Genomic DNA, 23709 nt, shown 5'->3' on the forward strand with positions numbered 1-23709 from the left:
CAAAGTGTGTGACTGGCTGACAACTTCATGATGGGATCCATTAGGTCTGCATGGTTGAAGACCTCCTCCACGGCGCATGACATATCACAGCTGTAGCTTGTTTGTTGCATCCATCCTGCTGTTAAGCAATAACCGTATATCAGCACAAATGGGAATTATGAGGTCTGATCATCAAGTGGATATAGTTTGATACAAGTCCTCCATATTAAACTGTCCACTTGTCTATCTGAGGCTGTCCTTCCATTATATGGAGAACTTGCATAGTCATCTGACGACTGGGGAGCAGCCTGGAGGTCAAGAACATTGTCAAACAGAGTCTCCTCCCAAAGGCCTGCATTCTAAGTCTCCCTCCCAGCGAACGAGCTCGCCAAAGCCACATGGCACGCGACAGCAACCCAAACAATCTAAACGGCAGCATCCTGGACATAAGTGTCTCAGCCATCAGCGGCAGAGCAACGATGCGGTTACAGTGCCAGAGCACAAGCATGAAGCATCAACAGAAACTACAGCTACTTTGTCACCAGGTCTCCCACCATCCACAGCAGGTGATCCAACCCAGTCTAAACCACAAAGCCAAGAGAGCACCCCAAAACAGAAACGGGAGCGTAAGCCTCAGAGACCGGGAAAATATGTCTGCACTTACTGTGGCCGTGCATGTGCAAAACCTAGTGTCCTTCAGAAACATATTCGCTCCCACACAGGAGAAAGACCCTATCCCTGTGCCCCATGTGGATTCTCCTTTAAAACCAAGAGTAACCTGTACAAACACCGTAAATCACATACCCACAGGGTGAAAGCAGGCCTGGCACTTGGGGAGCCAAGAACTTTAGAGGAGCAAGTCACTGAGTCAGAAGATGAAACCAGACAACTATCACCCACCTCCACTCTTACAGAAAGACAGAGCAGTGTTGCCTCTCTAAAGTGTCATGAAACAGGAAGGGCCAAAGATGGCTCAATAGGAGATGACGACTCCTATGCAGTGAAAAAGAGATTGGCCCTGCGTTTAAGCAGAGGAAAACAGGGTCTTCAAGATTCATCTGATGAAAAGACCTCATCTCTAAATTTAGGCAGTACAGAATCTGGTTATTTCTCTCGCTCTGAGAGTACTGAGCAGTCCCAGGACAGTCCTCCAAACACAAGTGCCAAAAGCTATGCAGAGATCATCCTTGGCAAATATGGACGCCTTGGACAACTACAGAGGATATCTCGTCATAACCAGCAGCCCTCTGGTGAGAAGGACAAAAGTGTCCCATTCACAGTGCCCAAGAAGCAGGTCATTGACCATATCACCAAACTCATTACCATCAATGAGGCAGTCGTGGACACTAGCAAAATTGACAGTGTAAAACCTAGAAGATTCTCACTCTCCAGAAAGAATAGTTCAGAGACTCAAAAGGCTTCATCTGTGAAAGAATCACTAATTCATAGCCCTGAAGCAGGAGACCTGGGCTACAAAAACAGTGGTTCCATCACAATGGGAGTTCCGTGTGAAAAATTTCATCATCAGTCTTCAAATGTGAAGAAGCCAGCTGGCCAAACATCCACTGCTCCTCTGGTGAGAAGTCACTCTATGCCAACTGCAGCTAGTTCATTTGATGCCTCCAGTGGTGGCCCCAGTAAATTCCGCCAAAGTCAATCTTTTGATGAACGGCAGCCTTCCCGCCGTTTTGGGATGCTGAGACGGCAGCCCGCTATTGAAATCCCACTCGGTGCTGAATTTACAAAAGAGGAACATGAGGTTACTCAGTCATTTTACCCTGACAGTGTAAGCACTGTGCCTGACCACAAGCAAAATGAACCCCAGCCATATGAGTGTGAGACTTGTGGCACTGCATGTATAGATTGGGAAGGTTATAAGAAACACAGGAAAAGCCTGTGCTTAGTACAGTGCCCCAGAAATGAGATGGTTATTAGTCAAATGGAGTTTTCACAGTTACTCAACCATGCAGTCAGAGCAGGAGCACCAGTTGTGCGCAAGAGGAGGAAAGAGGAGAGTTTTGAGTTTGATGACCCCTCCTCTCCTTCATTACTCTCTACTGCCCTCTTGTCTGGACAGTGCAAAGGTGACAGCAGTGTAGCTCATGAGGACCCTAGAAGATCTACTCTTCAAACCTTTTCAGTGATTCAACATACTAGTTCATTTGAAAAACAAGAATCTTTGTGCAATGAGAATCAAGGCACCGAGGCAACAAAAAACACTGCACCACTCGACGACTATCAACTGGTGCCACAGAAACAATCTCAGCAACAGCAGACACAACTAGCAACCGGAAAGCTGGTCCGCCAACATAATGTCCAAGTTCCAGAAATATTGGTAACAGAGGATTCCAGCATGAGCACAGAGAAGTCAGTCAAGCCAGCCCCCATGGTAAAACACCCAGACAAGCCTGATGAATTTCAGTGGCCACAGAGAAGCTCTTCTCTGGCCCAACTCCCGATTGAAAAACTCCCTCCCAAAAAGAAACGCTTGCGTTTAGCTGAGGTTGCGCAGTCCTCAGGAGAATCCAGTTATGACTCAGTATCTCTTCCCCGTAGCCCTAGTCAGGACAGTAGTGCATCCTATGCATCCAGTCGTTCCACGTCGTTTGAGGAATCAAATAGAACAGACATGGAGCCCACAACATCATCCCCACTGCGGAGATCGAGAGCCCCTCACATGCTAATGGTACCTGGTGTGCATCAGCACAGAGAGATGCGGCGCTCAGCATCTGAACAGGCACCTCATGACCCTCAACCAAATGTCCTAATGGCTGAGACTCGCAGTAAGTCTTTTGACTATAGTTGCCTGTCTCCTGAGCGCACTGCAGTGGGCTGGAGGGAAAGAAGAAAGTGTCTCCTTATGAGACATACTGCTATAAAAGATCCAGATGAAGAGGAGGAGGACCGCTGTACCTCATCAAACCGTAGCCCTGAGCGTGTCAGAACTAGCACATCCTCTAAAACAAGCTCTAACTTTGTGTGCGACAGTAACCCATCTGCCTCTCCTTTGTCAGGTGACACACTCTTGTGTTATCCAGCTAATTTACAAGGCAAAGAAATTCTATCTCAGTGGCATCTCAGTCATAATATTGAATTAAAAGGCAGCACAGAACTCCCACTTAATCATGGTCCATCTGTAGATACTCTAAGAGAAGAGACCTCACACGTCCATTCAGGGGAACATGGACCATCAGGGGCAGCCAGAGCTCGCTACCTCCCCATTTCTACAGGGCTGAAGTTAGAGATTCCTCTACGACATGATGATTATTCAGACACTCAAGTAAGTCACTCTTTCAGCCAGCGTTCTGTCCCACATATCACTTCCAGTTTGGAATTGCTGAGGCCAATTGCATCTCCTTCAGTAGCAGTGCGTCTGCAAACTGACACCCTTTCGCCAGCGTGTGCCATATACACTACATTGTCTCAGTCCACTTCCCCTAGACCCCAGGAGACAGTTGATGCAGTTTCACTCAATGTAGGCATTCCAATGGCTGGGTATAGAAACACAATGGACATAATTAACGACTTTCAGTTGTGGTCTGATGAGGATCTGAGGTCATCAGGCTCAGGGGGAAACAAGCGCATGCTTTCCCCTTCAAACAGTATAGAGATCCCCCCTGAGTCACAACAGCAGCAGAAACGAGTGAAAGAAAGAGCGGAAGAGTGGAATAAGGCAGCAGTGGGCCCATGTGGACAGCAACTTAAACAGGAGAATCGGTCATGTCCACCAGGCATTTGTTCTCCCATCACACGCATTGGACCTTCATTCCCCAGTCTGCTGTCCGGCACCTGTAATAGCTGGTGCTATTTGAACTACATCAAGCCAAACCCTTCTACTCTGGATGCCCAGAAGCCCTCAGTCTATTCCTCCTGGTCCACTAGTAGCTACAATCCTAACCCTCCTGGCCTTTCCAGCAAAATGGCTCTGTCTCTGCTGCACTGTAAGCAGAGGCTCAGTCCCTCTATCTACACTCTATCCCCCATGTCAGTCAGGACTACTGAGTCATTTGAACAAGAGGACAACACAAGGCCATGCTCCACTGAGGTAATTACATCACTACCCTCTGATTACAATCTATACTGTCATGTATTATCAAAAGAACTTCAAGGTGATAGTGGGGGGGGGGGGTGGTCATGTAGGGTAGGCTAGTCTGAATAAGTGAGCTTTTAAGTTGAGATTTAGGTAGGCACGGATGTTATTATTTAGATATGTTGTGGGAGTATTCCAGAGTTGTGGGGGGGGGGGGGGGGGGGGAGAGATGTGCTGGTGGTATGGAGAGTGGTTTTAACTGGATCGACCACCTTATCCACTTCCCTCAGTTGAATGTAATATTTCAAGAGTTTTAGAATTTTCTGTTTTTCCATTTAAGTGTTGATATGCACAAATGAAAATATTCATAAAAGATGATGATGATGATGATGATGATGGAAATCCATATAGTGACCAATCACAGGGCAGTTCGAAGGTGCTGATGCTCCCATTGCTATGGTACTGGAAGCATTGACAAAAACGTCCTAATTGCCAGTCAACATCATCAGAAATTTTAAGATATTAACAGATTTACTCTATGATCATCCGTCAGCTCTACCATCTCTTATGTATGAAAAGAGTACATATGTCCATGTTCATATCAATGAAACTCAACAATCAACTATTTTTCCAGCTAAGTCCAAAGTGTAATGAGATTCATCCTACAGTCCATAAATTCAGTCTACAATAAGTATGAGGTTAGATAGCATAGCCGTATTTCTTTTTCCTCTGAAGTATATTGAATGTAAAAATGCTGGGTTGGCATTGACATATTGGATCTTTGTTAATTCCATTTCAATCCCCAAGGAAATATAATTGCTAGCTCTGCCTTTGACTTGGAGATGAGTTTTAAAAGCAATCAATCAAGATACAAATGGGAAAGAAAACATGTATACTTTACAATGAATTCAAGAATTCTCAATGTTTGTCTCCCTGGACATGCTGGAGACAAATAGCTGAATTTGCCCATGTGTCTTTTGAGTGTAGGTCTACAACAGCCAGTCATATCACAGCACCCACGGGGGAGCAAGGAAGGGGCCGCTGTCAGCAGAAGTCATCAGATCAAACAGAGAAGAGGAGAAGGAGGAACTGAGGACGAAAGACGAGGAGGGAGTCAAGTCATGCTCAAGAAATAAACAACCTCCTGAAGTGTGGATCTCTGAGGAGGGGTGAGTGTGGCCTTAGCTGATAACAATAGCTTCACTGGTAACATGTTGTCTGTATACACTTTATCTGTTGACCAAGCTGATCATGTGTACTGTTCATTGGTTTCATCTGAGTAATGTAAAATCTCATGTCATGATCTTCCTGAACAAAATTATTGCGATTCACAATATTGTTGCAATAGTTGTAAAAATCAGCTTTAATCTCTGATATTTGTTAACCTTACATTTGAGTAAGAATGTGCAGATGGAATTGTTTTCTAGATGATATTGTAATCTGTAGTGAGAGTAGGGGACAGGTGGGAAGAGAGCCTGGAGAGTGGAGGTCTGCACTGGAGAGAAGAGGAATAAAGGTTAGTAGGAACAAGACAGAATACCTGTGTGTGAATGACAGTGAGATAGGTGCAGGGTACACACAGGACTTGAAATCCTTGAAAGTTTTAGAATTTGAACATTTGAACATAAAACATTATTCAAGGCCCTTTAAAGTTTTTGAAAATCGCCCTAAATAAACATGGGTCATTGAAATTGCTATTTCAATATGCAGATATTTAGGTTAGGGATGGGAATCGGTATCAGCCTGTATCGGCATTAGCCTGATACTGGTCAAAATCACTGGATCGGCTTTCGGACAGATAAAAATGTAAAATCCAATCCAAAAAATCATATATGTCACATGCTTCACTATGCACAGACTGTAAAATTGTAAATACAAATCAGCAAAAGCATTTTAGCTGAGTCATGTTTGTGCTGTTTATTACATCAATATTTATTGCACAGTTGCTAACAGCTTCATAGTTCATAAATGGTCGAGAATGACTGTATCGGACTAATATTGGTATCAGTAGATACCCAGGTGAGTAATATAGGTATTTACCAAATTAAGCTCAATGTGTCCCACCACCATTTGTTACAACAACACCTACAGTTTTATGCACCCTGCATCGCTCGATGTACTTACTCTAGGCCTATGCAGAACAAACGTCAAGTTGTAAGTACTAGCGGTGTTGTGGACACTGTACGTACATTGTCTCTCTCTGCTGTTGACGTGAGATTCCATGCAGAACAAGTGCGAGTAATGTTCAGCAAGAGAGAGTAAATGACATGATGCCTTGGAAGCTCAGGCAGAATGGTTTGGAAAAATAGTAAGAGAGTCAACGTTGAGATGGTTTACTCGTGTGAAGAGGAGGGATCGTGATTATTAGACAAAGGATGATGAATATGGAGTTGCCGGACAGGAAGACCAGGACATGAGGACAGTTAGTGTAACAGAAGAGGACACAAGGGAGAGGACAAGATGGAGGCAGATGATCTGCTGTAGCAAACCCTAGAGGGAGAAGCCAAAAGAAGAAGATTCTTTAGTTAGAAACAAATGTTTTCACTTGTAGCTAGAAAAAGGTGGAGCCCTCTGAACACAAACATGGACATTTATCCTATATGAATAATATACGTACATTATATAAATATTCAAAAAGCTTATGATACAGAGGAAACAGATGAGCTTTATATCATCCCGTCTCTAGTTGCATCATCACAGAAGGCTGTGTTGTGAAAACTGTTATATATCCACCGTGCTGGAGAGGCCACTGGTTGGCTGTCTGGATCAGCAGTCTGTTGAGGGACTGAATCCAGGAAGTTGCCTCGCTTCCTCTGCCTCTACAGACATTTCATTTACACAAACCATCACTGCCAGTCACATTTAGCAACTGCTCGCTCACCCCCTCACACTGACATCAGTGAAATTAGTAGAACATCATATGGACATGCATATGCAACAGAGCATTAGTCATGAAAGTCAGCTATTAAGAATAGGAAAGGCTAGAAAAATAGATGAATTAAAACTCAATAAAAATCAATACCTGTGGTCTAGACGCAGTATATTATTAATGTTCCAGTTGAGAAAAATCAGTTAACTTGTTTAAAAAAAAAAAAAAAAAAAAAACACTCAAGACATTTAATCGATTCAAAATAGTTGATTATTAATGTTGGATATAATAGTTGTGAAACCTTTAATGTAAGAATGTTTCTGGATTCTGGATTTCTGATTGTCTATGTTAATCAGAATTGTACGGCAGGGGATCATAGCAACAACGCTGTGTCCTGAAAAACAAAGAAACTGCATAAAATGTTTTGTGATGTCCTCACAGCTTTTGTTTCCCAATCACATTTTTACTGAAACACGAACACCGTGTGCAAACCTGCACGGTCCACACCGATGTGTTATTTATTCAAAATCATTTGTATTGACAGACACACTCAGACTCTTTCTTCTCATCAGACATCAACACTACAGATTTGTGGGGGCGGGGCAGAGTGGTGCCATCTGTGAGTCTTTTTTTGGTTTGACTTTCTCCCACTCTGCCTTTTCAGTCTGTCTAAGCCACAAAAAAGACAAAATGAGGCAGAAAGTTAGTTGAACTTTGGAATAATATTATTACTGCAATAGAGGAAAGTAAGGATCTCAGGTGTGAGTGGGTCTCAATAGAAAAGTCTGTGAGTATAGAATGTGTATACTGGAAAACTATGTTTTCCCTTTTAAATGAACTTGACTGATAACATTTTATGTAAGCTCTTTTTGATACCTGCAGAATTCATCCAGCCCTGAGGCAAGAATGAAAATAGAGGAAGAAAAAAACAGCTGATTATAATCAGACAGATTGTTTGTTGGAGGAATGTGTTTTCATTTTGTGTTTTTTCATGCTTATTTGGAGCAGCAGCTGGTCTGGACCAGGGTTTCCCTCCCTCCCTGTCTGAGCTGTTTTTATTGGCTGGCTGCAGCAATTCCCGGACCAAGGACCAAAGCGTAGGCTCCCCTGTGTTTAGACTCAGTGGTGGTGTGAGCTGTGATGGGGTTATAAGGCATATATTGGTTTGGGGCTTATGAAAGTGGCTCTGTTGAAGCTAAAATGGGCCTCGCTGCCTTGCTGAGATAACTTTAGTGTACACAGAGGGTTGGATCCCAGGCCTGGCTGTCACGCTGTGAGCTCACTGTGTAGCAAAGGCCATACAGATAGAGCACTTACACTGGATAAATACAGGCACTAAACAGCTGCTTACAGGTGCTAATGGACCTGCTGCCTGTCCGTCAGCTCCTGTTACCCTCTTATTGATCGTCACTCTCTTCCTTAGAGGAGCAACATCAATAGACAACTGCCAGAGAAATGCTCTGAGGACCAAAGTGAAACATTCTGCTCTCTTTACACCTACAGATCAAATGAGAAGTATGGCCGTGTGCATGGTGGAGAGAAGTGCCCGTGTGAGGACTGTGGCATACTGCAGAAATCCACAGTGTCCCGTCCCTCTGACTGTAGCATTGCTGTCAAAGCTGGAGGTAAGGATGGTGAATGAAGGAATTAAGTAATAGAAGTATGATGCTTCTCTTCTGTCAGTTCTTCACTTTCTACCCTGTATTTGCAGGAAGTGAACACCAGAGATGTCAGACACAGGGAAAAGAAACATGCTGTTACACAGATGATGCAGGTGAAGGTATGTTTTATGTGTTATATTGCACAAATACATGAACTTTATATGGAACAATCATTACGCATTTGATTTAAAGAGAAAGACCAACTTTTCAAATTAGAATTTAAAATAATAGGCTCATTGTATGTCAGTAATAAATATTTGTTATTTCTTTACACTTAGGAGTTATTTGTCACCACTGCAAGTTAACAATGAGTATGATGGTGGAGTAATGTTAATGCGAAAGCTAAGTGGTGCTAACATTCTTACATATGGGCACATAAACCTTCTTAGTAGATATGAGACTGACAGTGGTAGCAGAGCAGCATACGTTCAGTATGTCAAAACTCTTTGAGCCAGAAGCTGGATTCATGTGTGTCGGAGTAACCCTGAAGTTTTCCATTATTCCGCTGGCTCTGGCTCTGAAGCCGTATTAGTCTCCTCTGTGCTCCTCGACTGCTAAGAACATGAACACTGTCTCCTTCTCCACACATATGTCTATGTTAATATTAGGAAAATATGCCACTGTGGCAGAGATGTCTCTGAGGAGTTACACTTTGATAAAATGACTGGACTTCTGCACATTGATACATATGAGGCTCTTTGTGCGATCCGTCCAGATTAATTGTGTCTGTTGCGCATAATAAGTCTGTTGTAATCATAGATTGATGAATGAAGCTATTGAACAATTGGAATCAAGTATTAAACCAAGCCATGCAATGTAAGTAAGTCATGTTAATTAACATGTTAAGTGCAGTGAAGTAGCCGTCTTCCCACAAGCATTGGTCAATTCTGATGCTTCCTCTTTCTCTCCAACAAAACACATCATACAGTATATGTGGACAGCCATGTCAAAGCTGGGAACAACTCTGGACATTTGAGTTATCTGCAGGTTCTGAAATTGTGATTTATAAGCTTTCCAACAATGTCCAACACGTGTAAATCTGATTATATTTGAAGAAGATGTGGCCATTTGAATGAAGGCACTCCTCAAACTGCTTTAGGGAGAATTTTAGCCTCAAAGATTTACACCTTCTGAGAGCAAAGAGACAGAATCATCACATTTACATAGAACAAACCCTCCTGGTCTAAGCTGTCAGTGAAACCACACCCTGTAAGAGCACAGATACTATTGTTGTGAGCTACACTGCTACACAGAACAATACATATACAATACATAACAAACTGGACATAATATCCTCTTAAGATTTGAAATGAAATAACTTAAAATATATATATAGGAAGGGGGGGGGGCTTATTCTGTTATAATTTCTTGTCCTTACACTTGTGTAGTCATATTTCTATCATCTGTTTTTGACGTTAATGAAACTCACCCCATAAGAAGATAGAGTGGTGCTGGAATCACGTCATCGTCTCAAACAACTACTGTGTCTGTCCTGCTCTCTTTCGGCCGCTCAATAATCCATCTGTCTGTTGTTTTTGTGACGATGAAGTCTGCTAAATTAAATGCTAACAGGTTAGCATAAAGATCGCTGTCCTAAAATTCTAATGAGTCCACTCACATAGCAGAAGTGAGATCTGTGTCTGTCTCTGTCTTTGTCACCATTGACTGAAGATGGACAAGGAAAAACCACAGAAGTACTCAATTGTGGCTGTACTTCCTAACAAAGACCTACCTGACACAAGTCCTGTTACTTAACCACTAGACTACGAATGTTATTGTACTACACCATGCGCAAAAGAGTATGTATCCTGTCATTTCAAACGTTTCAGAGGATGGATATTATTTGCACCATATGCTTAGCGCGAGCTCAGCCCATGGATGTAGAGACAGTTGGATATTGTACTCGTCACGGTCTGTGCAGGCATAACTTATCGATCACAAGTGGCTTTTCTCAGGCTCAAGATTAGATCACATATAAACTCAGCTGTCAGATATATTCAGAACCGTTTTTAAAATCGTGATGGTACTTCAGCGTGAGAAATCGTGTGGCGTGAGAGCTTGAGAAGTCAATCAAATGCGTGAGTCATATATATTTTTTCAAGTTATTTCATTTCAAATCTTAAGAGGATATTATGTCCAGTTTTTTAATGTCTTGTATATGTATTGTTCTGTGTAGCAGTGTAGCTCACAACAATAGTATCTGTGCTCATTCAGAGAGGTGTGGTTTCACTGACAGCTTAGACCAGGAGGGGGTTGTTCTATGTAAATGTGATGATTCTGTCTCTTTCAAAATCTAACTCAAAATAAAGAGACTTAAAAAGACTTAAAAATCCTCAAAACATGCGTTAATCAAAATAATAGCAAAGACATTTCTAAAAATGTAACAGAGGAGTATTTAGTGACAGCACTGCCAAAAGCACACAGAGAATTACATGACAGACATTTTATCTTTAAAGCTTGAATTATTATTTTTTTTAGATAAATCAGTGTTGTATTATAGAAAAAGATATTTGCACTTAATTGAGAGTACGAAATTATTGTATATTGTAACATTACTAGCATCACGACTAATTGAAAAACATAATCAAGTGATTAGTCGACTCCCAAAATAATCGTTAGTTGCAGCCCAACAATTGGAATTACATGACGACATGTTTTGTAAGAACAAAATAAAAAATGGAGCAAATTAAATATTCAATCAAGTTAAAGTAAAGCTGTTCTTAAAGTGTGGTTGTATGAGATACTAACAGTCAGTACTGTGTGTGCTCCCCATACTGGGAACCAGCTTTAGTACATGGCTGCCAGCATTTAACCACTCAATAAAATGAAGTATTTGATATCTTAAGGATATTTTTTGCTGCTCAACCTTTGTCTTTTGTGAAATTAAACTGAAATGTGTTGAACTGCTCACTCCCTTCCACCAAAGTTGATAAAGAATTCTGACCTAGCTGCTTGCTGGTCTATTGCTGATTAACAACTGCTGTTAGATGTAATCTAAAAAAAACAAACAAATAAATCGATTTTCTCTAGTCATTGCTCAGTATGTGTAGGTACCTCAATTAAACACACCTCTAAAGAAATGAACTATGTACTTTATACTATATATACTATATATAACTATATACTATCTTTTTAGGTATATTATATATTCATCAAAGTCTTTCTCTCTATTCATATGTGGGTCTTGACTCAGTCTCTAAGAATAACTGGTCTCTTAGGAAAATACCACTAGTGTCCACTGAGACAAAGTGATAGTAAGGCTAATTTCATGTGTTTCATGCATTATGTAAGATCCAATACTAATGAGTGTGTAAGCACAGTTCTGTGTAGACATTCATGGTCCTGTATTTCACATTTGCCTTTGACATAAAGTAGTGTATAATAATCAACTGACTTTATTTTATTAATTGGTTAGAAGTTAATTTAATCACTTATTGGTGACTTGATTTGAGCCACATCAGTGTCTCCTTAGCTAAAGAGTGCATACACACCAGAAGACGGCGTACGCTAGCTTTCACTCACACTATGGCCTGTCTGCCACCACTGCGCCTTTCATCAGAGGAGATGATGCAGGTGCGTGTACGTCTATCGCTGGAGACGCACACTGGCATCTTCTTCCTCCCTCTTCCTCCATCCCCAGCTTCCACAAGACTCTTTTATATATGAGGGCCCTGGTCTTGTGATCTGTGCCCTATTTCTTTTTCTTTTTTAACTTAATTTATTAATTTTACAATGACAGACCGACAATAACAACCTCATACAGAGGAGCACATGTTAAATAAGCCCCGAAAATTAAATGTATATCAATATTTTGGGGGATTTTGATGAAAAAATAATTCTTAGATTATCCTTTCAAAGACTTAGTTTTTGGGGCTGGTGTCTCCATGTTTTCTCCCTATTAGCACGACCACATGCAGCCGCTCACTGCTGCAGCACAGACAGTTTCATTTTTGCAAAGCCACTTAAATAGTCGATAATGTCAATTTGCATAAACAACAATCACAATGTTATCTTAGATTTACAGAATATACATGTATATTTCTCTATATATATGTATATATACATACAGTAAACATAAACAGTATATGCTGTATATAAGCTCAGCAAAAAAAGAGTAGGGTTAACAACAATAATAATATTATTATCATCATCTGTGGCTTCTTTCTGTCGTCAAACAGAACGTCATTTGTCACCATATTTGAATTTAAATTGACACTTGTTTAAAGGAAAATGGAAACATTAGTTAACAGCCTGTAGATATTGTGTGTGTACAGGCTTTAATAAATAGAAGATGAGAGGGACAGTCTCTGCATGTTGCATCCAGAGAAAAAAAAAAATTGGTGCAGTGAGGGAAAATGAGATTTTAATAACACATGATGTCACCATGTTTCTTCTCTTCTCAGTATGCAGTGCTTTAACAGGGTAGAAACATGGTCCAAATGATGCAGTTTGTCAGTCTTTTCTGGTCGTATGGATGTTTAACTGAGGGTCATTCACACGCAGTAACTGTACATGAAAATACATGATCTTAAATGGAGACGTGTCTGATACACGCACGTTGTGTCACTTTTTTTTAGCACGTATGCATGTCGTCAAAATATCTTAAGTTTTGGAGTTGGAATGTAGCAAGCACTAAGCATATATGGGCCAAAAAAGTAGGTCATATTGGTCTTTGTTCACTCTGAAATAAACTTACAACCTCCTTCATCGAGAAGAAGCTAATCGTTTAGTGAGGAACAGGATCCTCCAGGCAGAGGTTTTTCCTTTTCCTTTCCCTGCACATGCATTGTGCAGCTGATAAACCATTTGTTATTATTCTTTTTCTTAGTTGAATAATTGAATAGCCTCGAATAAAAACACCTCTTTAATGCTCTGTAGTACATATACATGGTCCCAGTGGTTAACTAGTACTGGAAGGTTGTGGGTTCAATTCCTCCCTCCACTAGTCTACATGCTGATGTGTCCTTGGGAAAGACACTTAACCCCACATTGCTCCTGACGGCTGTGCTGGCAGCGTGTACATTGATATGAAAAACATGATGTATGGTAGAAAAATGAGCTGCACATACATGTGCCATATGAATGTGTGAATGAATGGGTGTGAATGACAAAAAAAAACAGTCATCAAGACTAGAAAAGTGTGATATAAATACATTTTTTTCTGTCATAGGTGTCTGTGAAAACCAACTGCTTCACCCAGATAAACAAAATGATCATCAGTACTCTGATCTGGAGAAAGTTGAACATGGTGAGGGCAATGTGAAGGACAGGGACTGTGAAGACAGCTGGTCCAAGGAGGTTGAAACCTGTAATTCTGAGAAAGGCCAGCCAATGGAGCCCGCATCCTGCCCATCACTCACACGTCCCCCCAAGGAGTCCACCCAGAAGCCCTCTGCTAGAACCAGAAGGGCAATGTTTGCCTGCAGACGCCTTGATGCTTCAGCATCCGTGTCCTCCAGAGACCCCCGCTCTCCTAATACTCAGTCTGTGAGTCCACAGAGGGAGTCATCCTCACCTCATAGCCCGTCACCCAGGCCTCGGCTGTCCCCTGCTCCTCCCTCCTCCCTCTCCCCATCCAGTTGTCATGTCTCCTCCTCCCAGCTTAGACCAGTCTCCCCAGTCAGAAGCCTGTCTCCTGTAATAGCCCCACCCCATGGATCAAACCCCCGTGGACCTCCAGGCTCCCTGGCAGACACTTCTGCTCATTGTCTGAGAGACCAACCGTCCACAAAAAGACTGGTGAGTCACACTTGTGCTTCAAAAAACACAATCAGATCATTGATTTCAATATTCTACAAATAATAGTCATTACTTTCGGTTGCATTATTGCTGTGGCAGCGTTGCATGTATAATTAACACTGGTCAAACCTCAGTCCATCTCTGTTAGTTTAGCCTACAGTTGTAAATAAATCAGCTTTTGGCTCAGAAAGCTGATCTTTTGTGGCTCAGTTAAATCCCGTTGAGTCAACATGTAGAACAAATATAGATATACTGGTACATATGAGGTTATTTTAAAGTCACGCATTTATTGGAAAAGGAAGGAAAGACAACTTTGTTGTTTTATATCAGTCAGACCAAGCCTTCAGCTCCCAGGCCTTAAAAATAATGCAGCAGAGCTCCAAAATAACATGTTTTCTCTGGTGGGTCCATCGCTGCACACCGTCGATTACAACCACGTCTATGACAAAAACAACACGGGTGAATATCTCACTTCACCCTAATAAACTTTTTTTTTAAAGTCTACTCCAAACATGTGGTGATGTTATGGCGTAACCTCACAACTTCCTCCTCACACCAATATAGGTCTCACAGGAGAAGATAGTAACTCACACAGAGACTTCTGTTCATGTCTTTTTTAAATGCTTAAAAATATGACACAAACACACGTCCTGTTTCTGTGAAGGAGAAAAGACTTTCACTATCCTTTCACGTATTTGCCAATAACAGCTGTCTCATTGCACGTTATCCAACTTATTACACAACTACTAACTCAAAAAAACTAATTATATATAATATTTGGCATTGGGATAGTGTGTGCAGCTGCGTCCATGTGTGGGCAGGGATATTTGATTAATCATTTATAATAAAAAAAATAAAAACAATATTTGAATTCATGTTGGTCACAAACGACAAAAACATTTCATTAATGATTGCATTGATAAAAAAATCTTTCTGCTCCAATAACTTCCTAAACGGTGGTGGATCTATGACCACAAGGTTGCAGCAGCAGCATGCATTTAATTTGTTTACTGCTGCACATGCATACAGCAAAAACAAGAAGAAATTTACAAAATGTCTGTAGCCACAGCTGCTCTGGAGCAGACTGACAGAAGCGTGGCTGCCAATGTGCGCCAAACGGCCCCTCCGACCACCACCACCATTCATACACATATTGTTGTGGCTTCCTTGACAAACCATGTTAGCTGGTGTGAGTGCGATGCTGGATCCTCGGGTTTGTCAGATTTGTGACGTGCTAGGAGGCTATGAGGACAGATACGCTGAGATCCAAAGATGCTTTTGGTGCATTTATTGTGAACAAACCGCACAGAGCTATTACATCGCAGCTGAGGTGGATGAATGGAATAATGAAAACCAGCAGAATAAACAGATAAAAAAGTGATGAATGAATGAGTAGCGTAGCGTAGCGGTCAACAAAAATTACGGCTACTTCCCAACCCTGTCTCCTTCCTCATCTGTGGCACAAGTGAGTGAGCACCTTTACACACACACTTCCGCATTTGCACACTCCAACGTGAACCACCACCTCTGCAACACACTCCACGCTCCTGAAATATATGTGAGTGAAATGATCACATACCGTTGATATTTTTATGGGGGGAGGGTGTTAGTCCACAGCGTGAAAAGTTAAAGATAGTGTGATGACATAGCTCTATCATCAATTCTGTTAATCGTTGCTGCCATGGTCTGATGTCGAAGTTAGGACTGTCACTTTTGTCCAAAAATCAAGTGGAAATAAGTTAATAATGACCCGTCATTTGTTGAAATACATTCTGAAAAACCCACCGTCCCAACGCTCTTGTGCCACGATTGCCGCTCCCTTTACACACCATGAACCTCACAGTTTTCACTACCTATTTCTTAATTTTAATAATAGTTACTTTGAATAAGTATTTATAACACAACACTCAGTAGTGTAGGATGGAATAAACTGTCCCGAAACGGGAAATCACTGACAACAGGATGAAGCTCCAACCGCTTTTATCTAAAAATATCTACAAATAAACTCACAATTTATTTATTAGTTTTGTTTCTGTGTCTGTTAAGGTTCACATTAATCCATGCCATCATCACCTGTAGTAATTAGCTGTAGGAAACTAAATACAGTGTGGAGAGTCAGAGAGAGGACACAAACTTCTGCACTGGATAGGTCCATGAATGCACATGTTCAATTAACTGTGTGTATTTAATTCAATTCACTTATATTTGTATAGTGCCAATTCATGACATACATTATCTCAAGGCACTTGACAAGGTCAGGTCAAGACGTCATAGTTATTACATATAAACACAACACAATGAGAAACCAATTGGTAACAGTGGAGAGGGAAAAAACTCCCTTTTAACAGGAAGAAATCTCTGACAGAATAGATAGAGACCATGTTTGTATCACCTATAAATGATCAGTTTCACTGCTGAGATCATGCTTCTACCTAAAGTTTTAACGCAGAACTCAGACGAAGGTTGGAATGGCTGTAATACAGGGTATCCGCGGGGTCTTAAAAATGTTTCTACGGGAGCCTGTAAGGACAAACGCGAGAGAACAAATCAAGCGTCGCTTTACTTGTAGCGGAAGTCCCGCCTCCACTCTCTCCGCTTTGTCTGCTACGGCCGCGGTAGCTCGTACTAGCTTAGTACCGTAAGCAAACCCAGAATTCTAGACGCATGTTAAGAATTTGGACAAGCTTCGGTGCACGTAAAATATTTCCAGTCCTGTATGATAGATGTTGTGCTGAAGTTGCAGAGTATTTTGTTTTGATTTTGCCTGTGTCATTAGTGTTGTCAGTGCAAGTTGTAAATTTTTGCAAGTTATGCAGCAGTTAATTTTATTTGTGTCTTTATTGCTATCTGTTACGTTTCCCTTTAAGGGGAAACGTCTGAGAGAGAGAATGGAGGACTCGAATGCAGACAAGATAAGGTAAGTATAATAAACAACGGTTTTATTAGCTCTAGGGTACAACGAGCTAGCAGGAACGCAAGTATGGCAGAGATAGGTATGTGACGGGCAGCAGCGGGGTTGGAATGCGTCAGCGACTCCACAGTGGCACAAAGTTCGTATCGTGTTCCAGAGGATAGGACTCACTCCAGGTAGGTACTCAGGAGCGGGGGTTCGGTGTCGATTAGCCTGCTTCTGGGGTTGTTGGGAGGCTTTCAGGAGGGACGTTCGAACCTGCTGCCATACAGCTTGGCAGCGTTCCAGGTTGGCTTGTACGGAAGGAACTGCTACTTCTCTCTCTTGAAAGTTGAATAATGGGGGTTGGTAGCCCAGAGATGCCATGAAGGGGGAGACGCCAGTGGAAGCAGATATGAGTGAGATATGAGCATACTCTATCCAGGGGAGGAAGGAGCTCCATTCGGCTGCATGGCGAGCGGTGACACAACGGAGAGCCACCTCCATGCTCTGATTGGATCGTTTCGTTTGGCCGTTGGATTGCGGATGGTAGCCTGACGAGCCTGGACTAGGAGTTCGGCGGTCTCCATGGATGAAGGCAGTTTAGGGAGTAGGATGTAGTGGACTGTCTTAGAAAACCTGTCCACTACAGTCAGGACGGTGGTGTTGTTATTGGAAGGGGGGAGACCAGTGACGAAATCGACAACGATGTGTGACCAAGGGCGGTGGGGGATGGATGGGGTTGCAGGAGACCAGCCGGGGGACGGTTGGAGGGTTTCCCTCGGGAGCAGGTGGGACAGGCAGAAACGAATGTGGCTGCATCCTGGGCCATGGTAGGGCCACCAAAAACGCTGTCTGAGGAAGTAGAGAGTGCCGGCTGCTCCAGGGTGACAAGCGAGTCTAGAAGAATGCCCCCACTGAAGAACCTCTGAGCACATGGCAGTAGGAACAAACAGGCGGTCGGGAGGTCCCCCTCCAGGATCGGGTTCGGTCCGTTGGGCCTGGCGGACCCTTGTTTCCACAGGCCAGGACCCTGCGCCCAGGATACAGGAAGGAGATAGGATGGATCCAGACTCCTGATCTTGAGGGTCGGGCGAGTAGAGTCTGGTTTCACATTTCGAGTGCCTGGACGAAAGGTCAGGGTAAACTTGAAACGGCAGAGGAAAAGGGCCCATCCAGCCTGCCTCGAATTCAGTCTTTTGGCGTTCTGTAGGTACGCCAAGTTCTTGTGGTCGGTCCAGACGATGAATGGTTGGGCGGTCCCCTCCAGCCAATGCCTCCACTCTTGGAGTGCCAAGACGATTGCCAGGAGCTCCTTATTTCCAACGTCGTAGTTCTTTTCGGCTGGGGAAAGACGTCGGCTGAAGAAGGTGCAGGGATGGAGCTTCTGTTCGTCGAGGTTACGCTGGGAGAGTACCGCCCCGACCTCGGTGTCCGATGCATCGACCTCAACGACGAACTGGCGTTCCGGGTCGAAATGTCCACTTGGAGTATTAAATGCCGTCTTCCATTCATCACCTTCTCTAATGTGGACAAGGTGGTAAGCATTTCGCAGATCCAACTTGGAAAAGACGCGTGCTTTACAGAGAGGACTGAAAGCAGCGTCCAGGAGAGGTAGCGCGTAGCGGTTCTTCACTGTAATATCATTGAGTCCTCTGTAGTCTATGCATGGTCGAAGAGATCCGTCCTTCTTCTCCACGAAGAAGAACCCCGCACCGACTGGAGAGGAGGAAGGATGGATAAGGCCGGCAGCCAAGGACTGATTTAAATATTCCTCCATACTCTGGCGTTCAGTTCTGGAGAGGTTGTAAAGTCTCCAAGAAGGTAACGTGGCTCCAGGGAGAAGATCAATGCCGCAGTCATAGAGGCGATGAGGTGGCAGGGAGAGCGCATGATCCTTCGAGAAGACCTCCGCCAGGTCATGGTAGACTTCAGGAACGCCAGCGAGGTTCGGAGGTTTCGGGGGCGGAGTCAGACTTCTTCGACAGAGAAGGATGAGCGGACCTGAGGCAGCGAGAGTGGCAGTTGACACTCCAGCTGGAGAGTTGACCCGTGGACCAATTGAAGGAGGGATTGTGACGTGCCAACCAGGGAAGACCCAAGACGACCGATGCTGAAAAGCCAGGAATCAGGAACAGCTGGATCTCCTCCTGGCGATTGCCAGACAGGATAATGGTGAGAGGAATGGTGTGATGAGTGACTTCAGCCAGGAGGTTGCCGTTCAGGTCGGAGATGGTCTTAGGGTGAGGTAAAGGGACAGAGACGGAATCCCAGCCTGTTCAGCCAAGCGAATGTCCATGAAGTTGTCGTCTGCTCCTGAATCAACGAGGCAGGTAAGGCAAATTGTCTCTTGACCCCATCGAATTTGACCCGCCAGAGTCACACGGGTTAGTGCAGGACAGGATACAGCCCTGCTCACCAGCACTCCTGCATGTGCTGGTGAGCTCAGGCTTTTGGGCGACTCGGGCAGGAAGCGATGAGGTGACCAGGTTGACCACAGTCGATGCAGGAGCCAGACTGCAAACGGCGTTGTCTCTCCGTGGGTGAGAGTCGAGTACGGCCCAGCTGCATGTGTTCAGTGTCGTTTGTGAGATTGACGGAGGGAGGAAGTGTCTGTGGAGAGCTAAGGGGTGAACGTGGGGAATCGACGTTCACCGAGCGTGAGTTCGATCAAGGAGTCGAGGTTAGGTGAGACATCACGTGTTGCCAATTCATCTTTTAATTCATCGTTAAGGTTACGCAGAAATATAGAAGGTAAAGCAGTGTCATTCCACCCGCTTTCCGCGGGACAGAGAAATCTGCGGCTGACGAGTTACCTTGTTTCAGAGAAAGAAGACGATTGGCGACATCACTACTCTGGAATACATGGTCGAAAACACGGCTTGGCTCAATGGCAAAATCGGAGTAGGAAGCAGGTCGAGTGTGAGGGTTACGAAACAGAGCCACAGCCCACTGAGCGGCTCTCCCAGTGAGGAGATTGACTACAAATGCTATTTTAGCATGATCAGAGGGGTACGTAGCGGGTTGTAAGTCGAAGACGAGCGAACACTGAAAAAGGAAACTAGTACATTTGTTCAGTTCCCCAGAAAAACGTTCAGGGGTAGGAACAAATGGCTCACGAGTAGACAAAGCAGGTGGTGAAACGGATGGAAGTTGAATGAGGTGAGCGAAGTAGTGACCCGAGGTTAGCAGCTAATTCCTTGATGGTTGTCTGCTAATAGCTTCGCCGTGCACGGTTAGCGCCTGTTTAAATACCTCTCTGTCTGCCAAGTCCATTTTTGGTCAGTTCGTACTGTTACGTTTCCCTTTAAGTGGAAACGTCTGAGAGAGAGAATGGAGGACTCGAATGCAGACAAGATAAGGTAAGTATAATAAACAACGGTTTTATTAGGTCTAGGGTACAACGAGCTAGCAGGAACGTAAGTATGACAGAGATAGGTATGTGACGGGCAGCAGCGGGGTTGGAAGGCGTCAGCGACTCCACGGTGACGCAAAGTTTGTGGTTTCGGGAAGTCAAGTTTCTAGCAGCAAGGTAAGTATCGTCTTTACCGGCTAATCGAAACAACGAACTGACGCTGGTGACGAGCGCAGCTCCGCCTTAAGAGTCCTCCTGATCGCTGATCAGAAGCAGCTGGGGTGGAGTTGCGCAGGTGGAGGCAATCACCAGCGTCATCAGGGAAAGTGGGTCAACCACGCCTCCTGCAGGGAGAGAGAGAGAAAGACACGGAGCAGCAGAGAACAACAACAAGATACTGGAAGAATGTGAGAATGTAGATCGTGACACTATCATTATTATTTTACTTGTTTATGTGTTACTTATTTATATCAGGCTGTTCTTTTAAGTTATATTTAAAGTTGAGTTTTGGTGGTTCAATAAATAGTTTGAAATCAATAAATAATTGTGTTTAGTAATCATGATTTCAATATCAATCAAATTAATCGGGATTATTATTTTTGCCATAATCGTCCAGCCCTTAACGTTACTTTTATTAAAAACATGCATAAACTTCAGTCTCGCTTTGGAATGTTTCTATTTTTGATGATGCGATAACATCTACAACTACAACACGGAACTAAAGTAGGCCACCTGTGCTGCCCGGTGACAATTTATCGAGCACCAGGAGGGGAGCTAGTGTGCTGTGCACACGCCGCGGTGTGTTACAGCTTAGCATAGCAGTGGAGAAAACTTAATGAAAACCCACAGCTAAGCTGAATTGCAAGTTCAACAATTTGTTGCTCCAATTATCCTTCATGACTTTTATACTTTTTTGCCAGTACGGATTTGAAATGGGTCTTAAATTGTATTCATTATGTTCTTAAATAAATTTGCCTGACTGCAGAGACCCTGTAATAAATGATTGATGAAATTGATTGTCATGTATGTGATATTTTTGTTTTGTCCTAACAGCTAGTGACACTGATCATTTTGAGTTGATACAAACATAATATAGTATATAAGTTGGTGATCACAGTTCATACTAAATCCTGTTTATTCATAAAGTGCAGGTGGTCCTATTTTTCTGCTCGTGCTGGTATGTTGGTGTTTACTTGTAAAATCTGGTGAAGTTTGTATCGTCTCTCTGATTCTGGTAGTCCACAGAAAGAGCATTAAGTTTCTCATGAGTGCAGTCTGCACTCACAGACCTCCTTCTCAAGGAAATGTACTCATTTTTTTAACTGCAGGTGAGCAAGTGCGGGAAAGTCCAGACATCAGGGTTGAGGCACAGCACCTCAGCAGGAGACATATTTGTTGTTTCCTGTCTGCGGTCTCATTAAATTTACCCCATAATGTTATCTGTAAAAATAGTAATGCTGCATTCCATTTCTAGTCAAAACTGAGAATGTCTGAGGGCATGAACTTGGAAACTTGGAGCAACCTCATCTTGTTTCACAGTAAATCAGTCATACACATATTACTCTTCAATTGTTAGCTGTGGACATGTTGCTACAGTGTTTGTGTGGGCAAATACCTGCATGTACAGAGCATTGTTATTGACTGGTATTGCTAACAATGGCTAGCCCAAGATACGCTTGCCTCCATGTTTTTTTTCCGACTTCTCAACTGGAGCGTGTGAACTTGTGGTCGACATCATTCCCAGCTCCAGTCCCAGCAGCAAAAGCAGTGTGAAGACAGAAAAGAAGCAGTCACTGATGGAGCGTGTTAGCTCTGTGACATGAGCCCCTGTTTCTAAAAGAAATTTAGGAGAAACATTTCCAGTATTCCAACATTTCATCCAGTCAGGAGCCAGAACTCAACAGTCACAACAATAGCAGCAATCACATTTTATCAACATGTATAATTTTAATACTTTACACACAACTGGATCAACAAATAACATCATTATATATTGATATACACTGGTTTACACCTGAAAAAATGGTTGAGGAGTTTTACTTTAATGACAGTCACTCACTGTTAGAATGAATGCCAGAATCAACAAAGTTGCTCAACCTCTAAGCACATTTTTACACATTGCACATGGTGAAGTGTTGAAGTAATGCTTTTAATAATGTCTTTTACTGCTCTCTCTTTAAGTCACAGCACTTTTGCAGAGCTCAGCTTTCTGTTGTTGTTTTCTCAGCACTATGGCTGAGAAATCGATGAGTCACTGTTATTGTTGTAAAACACCAATTTGAATTACCAGCTACAGTCAAGTCTCATTTTTATTTTTTCATCTTGTTTTGTTGCAGTCTGTGGATGAGGTTGGTCTGACCTACCTTGCCCCACATCTCCCACGGCTTCGGGGAGCCCATAACCTCCTGAGTCACCTCCCACTGCACTCCCAGCAGCCCAGTAGGGCCCCCAGTCTCCTCATTCCCATCGGGGGGATTCACATGATTCAGCCTAGGTCCACCCTCCCTCTGTACAGCCTGGTGAGCAGCCCCACCATCTCCACCATCTCCACTGTCTCCACAGCCTCCACAGCTGCTCCAGCTGGCCTCACAGGTAATGGCACATCCTGGAGACAGACCAACGCTTTTAAGGGGAGGTTTTCTCTGCTGCAGCGGCAAGACACTCTGACAGAGACGTCCCCTGGCAGCCGAGTCAGCCCCACGGATCCTGAGGCATCAGCGGGAACACCGGGGAGCAGCCACTCGAAGAGTCGAGAGTGCATCAGCCTCGGATAACAGTCGAGTTCCCAGGAGCATGGACGCACATGTCATAGAGAGGCATGTTTATGCTGACACCACCCAAGGCCAAAAAGAAAAGAAAAAAGACTCCTTCCTCCCAGACACAACTCTGACAGGAGGGAGAGTCTTGACGGGACAGTGCAAGAAAACCAGAGTCTGACAGTGAACGTCTCACACTCTGGTTTCAAATCCGAGAAGAAAAATGACAAGAGCACTTGAGCACCGCTTTGAATGACACTATGTAATTATATGAATAATATATATATATACATATACATATATATGTGTATATATACATACACATATGTATACATATATATACACACATATATGTATGTATATGGACACTGTTATATATGCAGTATGTTTTGTAAATCTTTTTTTAACCTCTTGTTGGATGTCATTGATG

The 23709-nt window shown here is 43.2% G+C and overlaps 1 protein-coding gene across 1 annotated transcript; it reads left to right on the top strand.

Annotated features, from left to right (window-relative positions):
• Window positions 1-247: 247 nt before the first annotated feature.
• On the top strand, window positions 248-23297 carry hivep3a (HIVEP zinc finger 3a; the record flags this gene model as incomplete). The annotated part of the gene is made up of 6 exons (XM_083900167.1): window positions 248-4024; window positions 4997-5178; window positions 8382-8503; window positions 8590-8658; window positions 13710-14278; window positions 22860-23297. The coding sequence occupies 6 exons, from the start codon at window positions 248-250 to the stop codon at window positions 23295-23297; spliced, it is 5157 nt and encodes a 1718-aa protein (XP_083756293.1).
• Window positions 23298-23709: the final 412 nt, after the last annotated feature.

The sequence above is a fragment of the Microchirus variegatus genome (assembly GCF_963457635.1).
Source record: "Microchirus variegatus genome assembly, chromosome: 13".
Taxonomy (NCBI): domain Eukaryota; kingdom Metazoa; phylum Chordata; class Actinopteri; order Pleuronectiformes; family Soleidae; genus Microchirus; species Microchirus variegatus.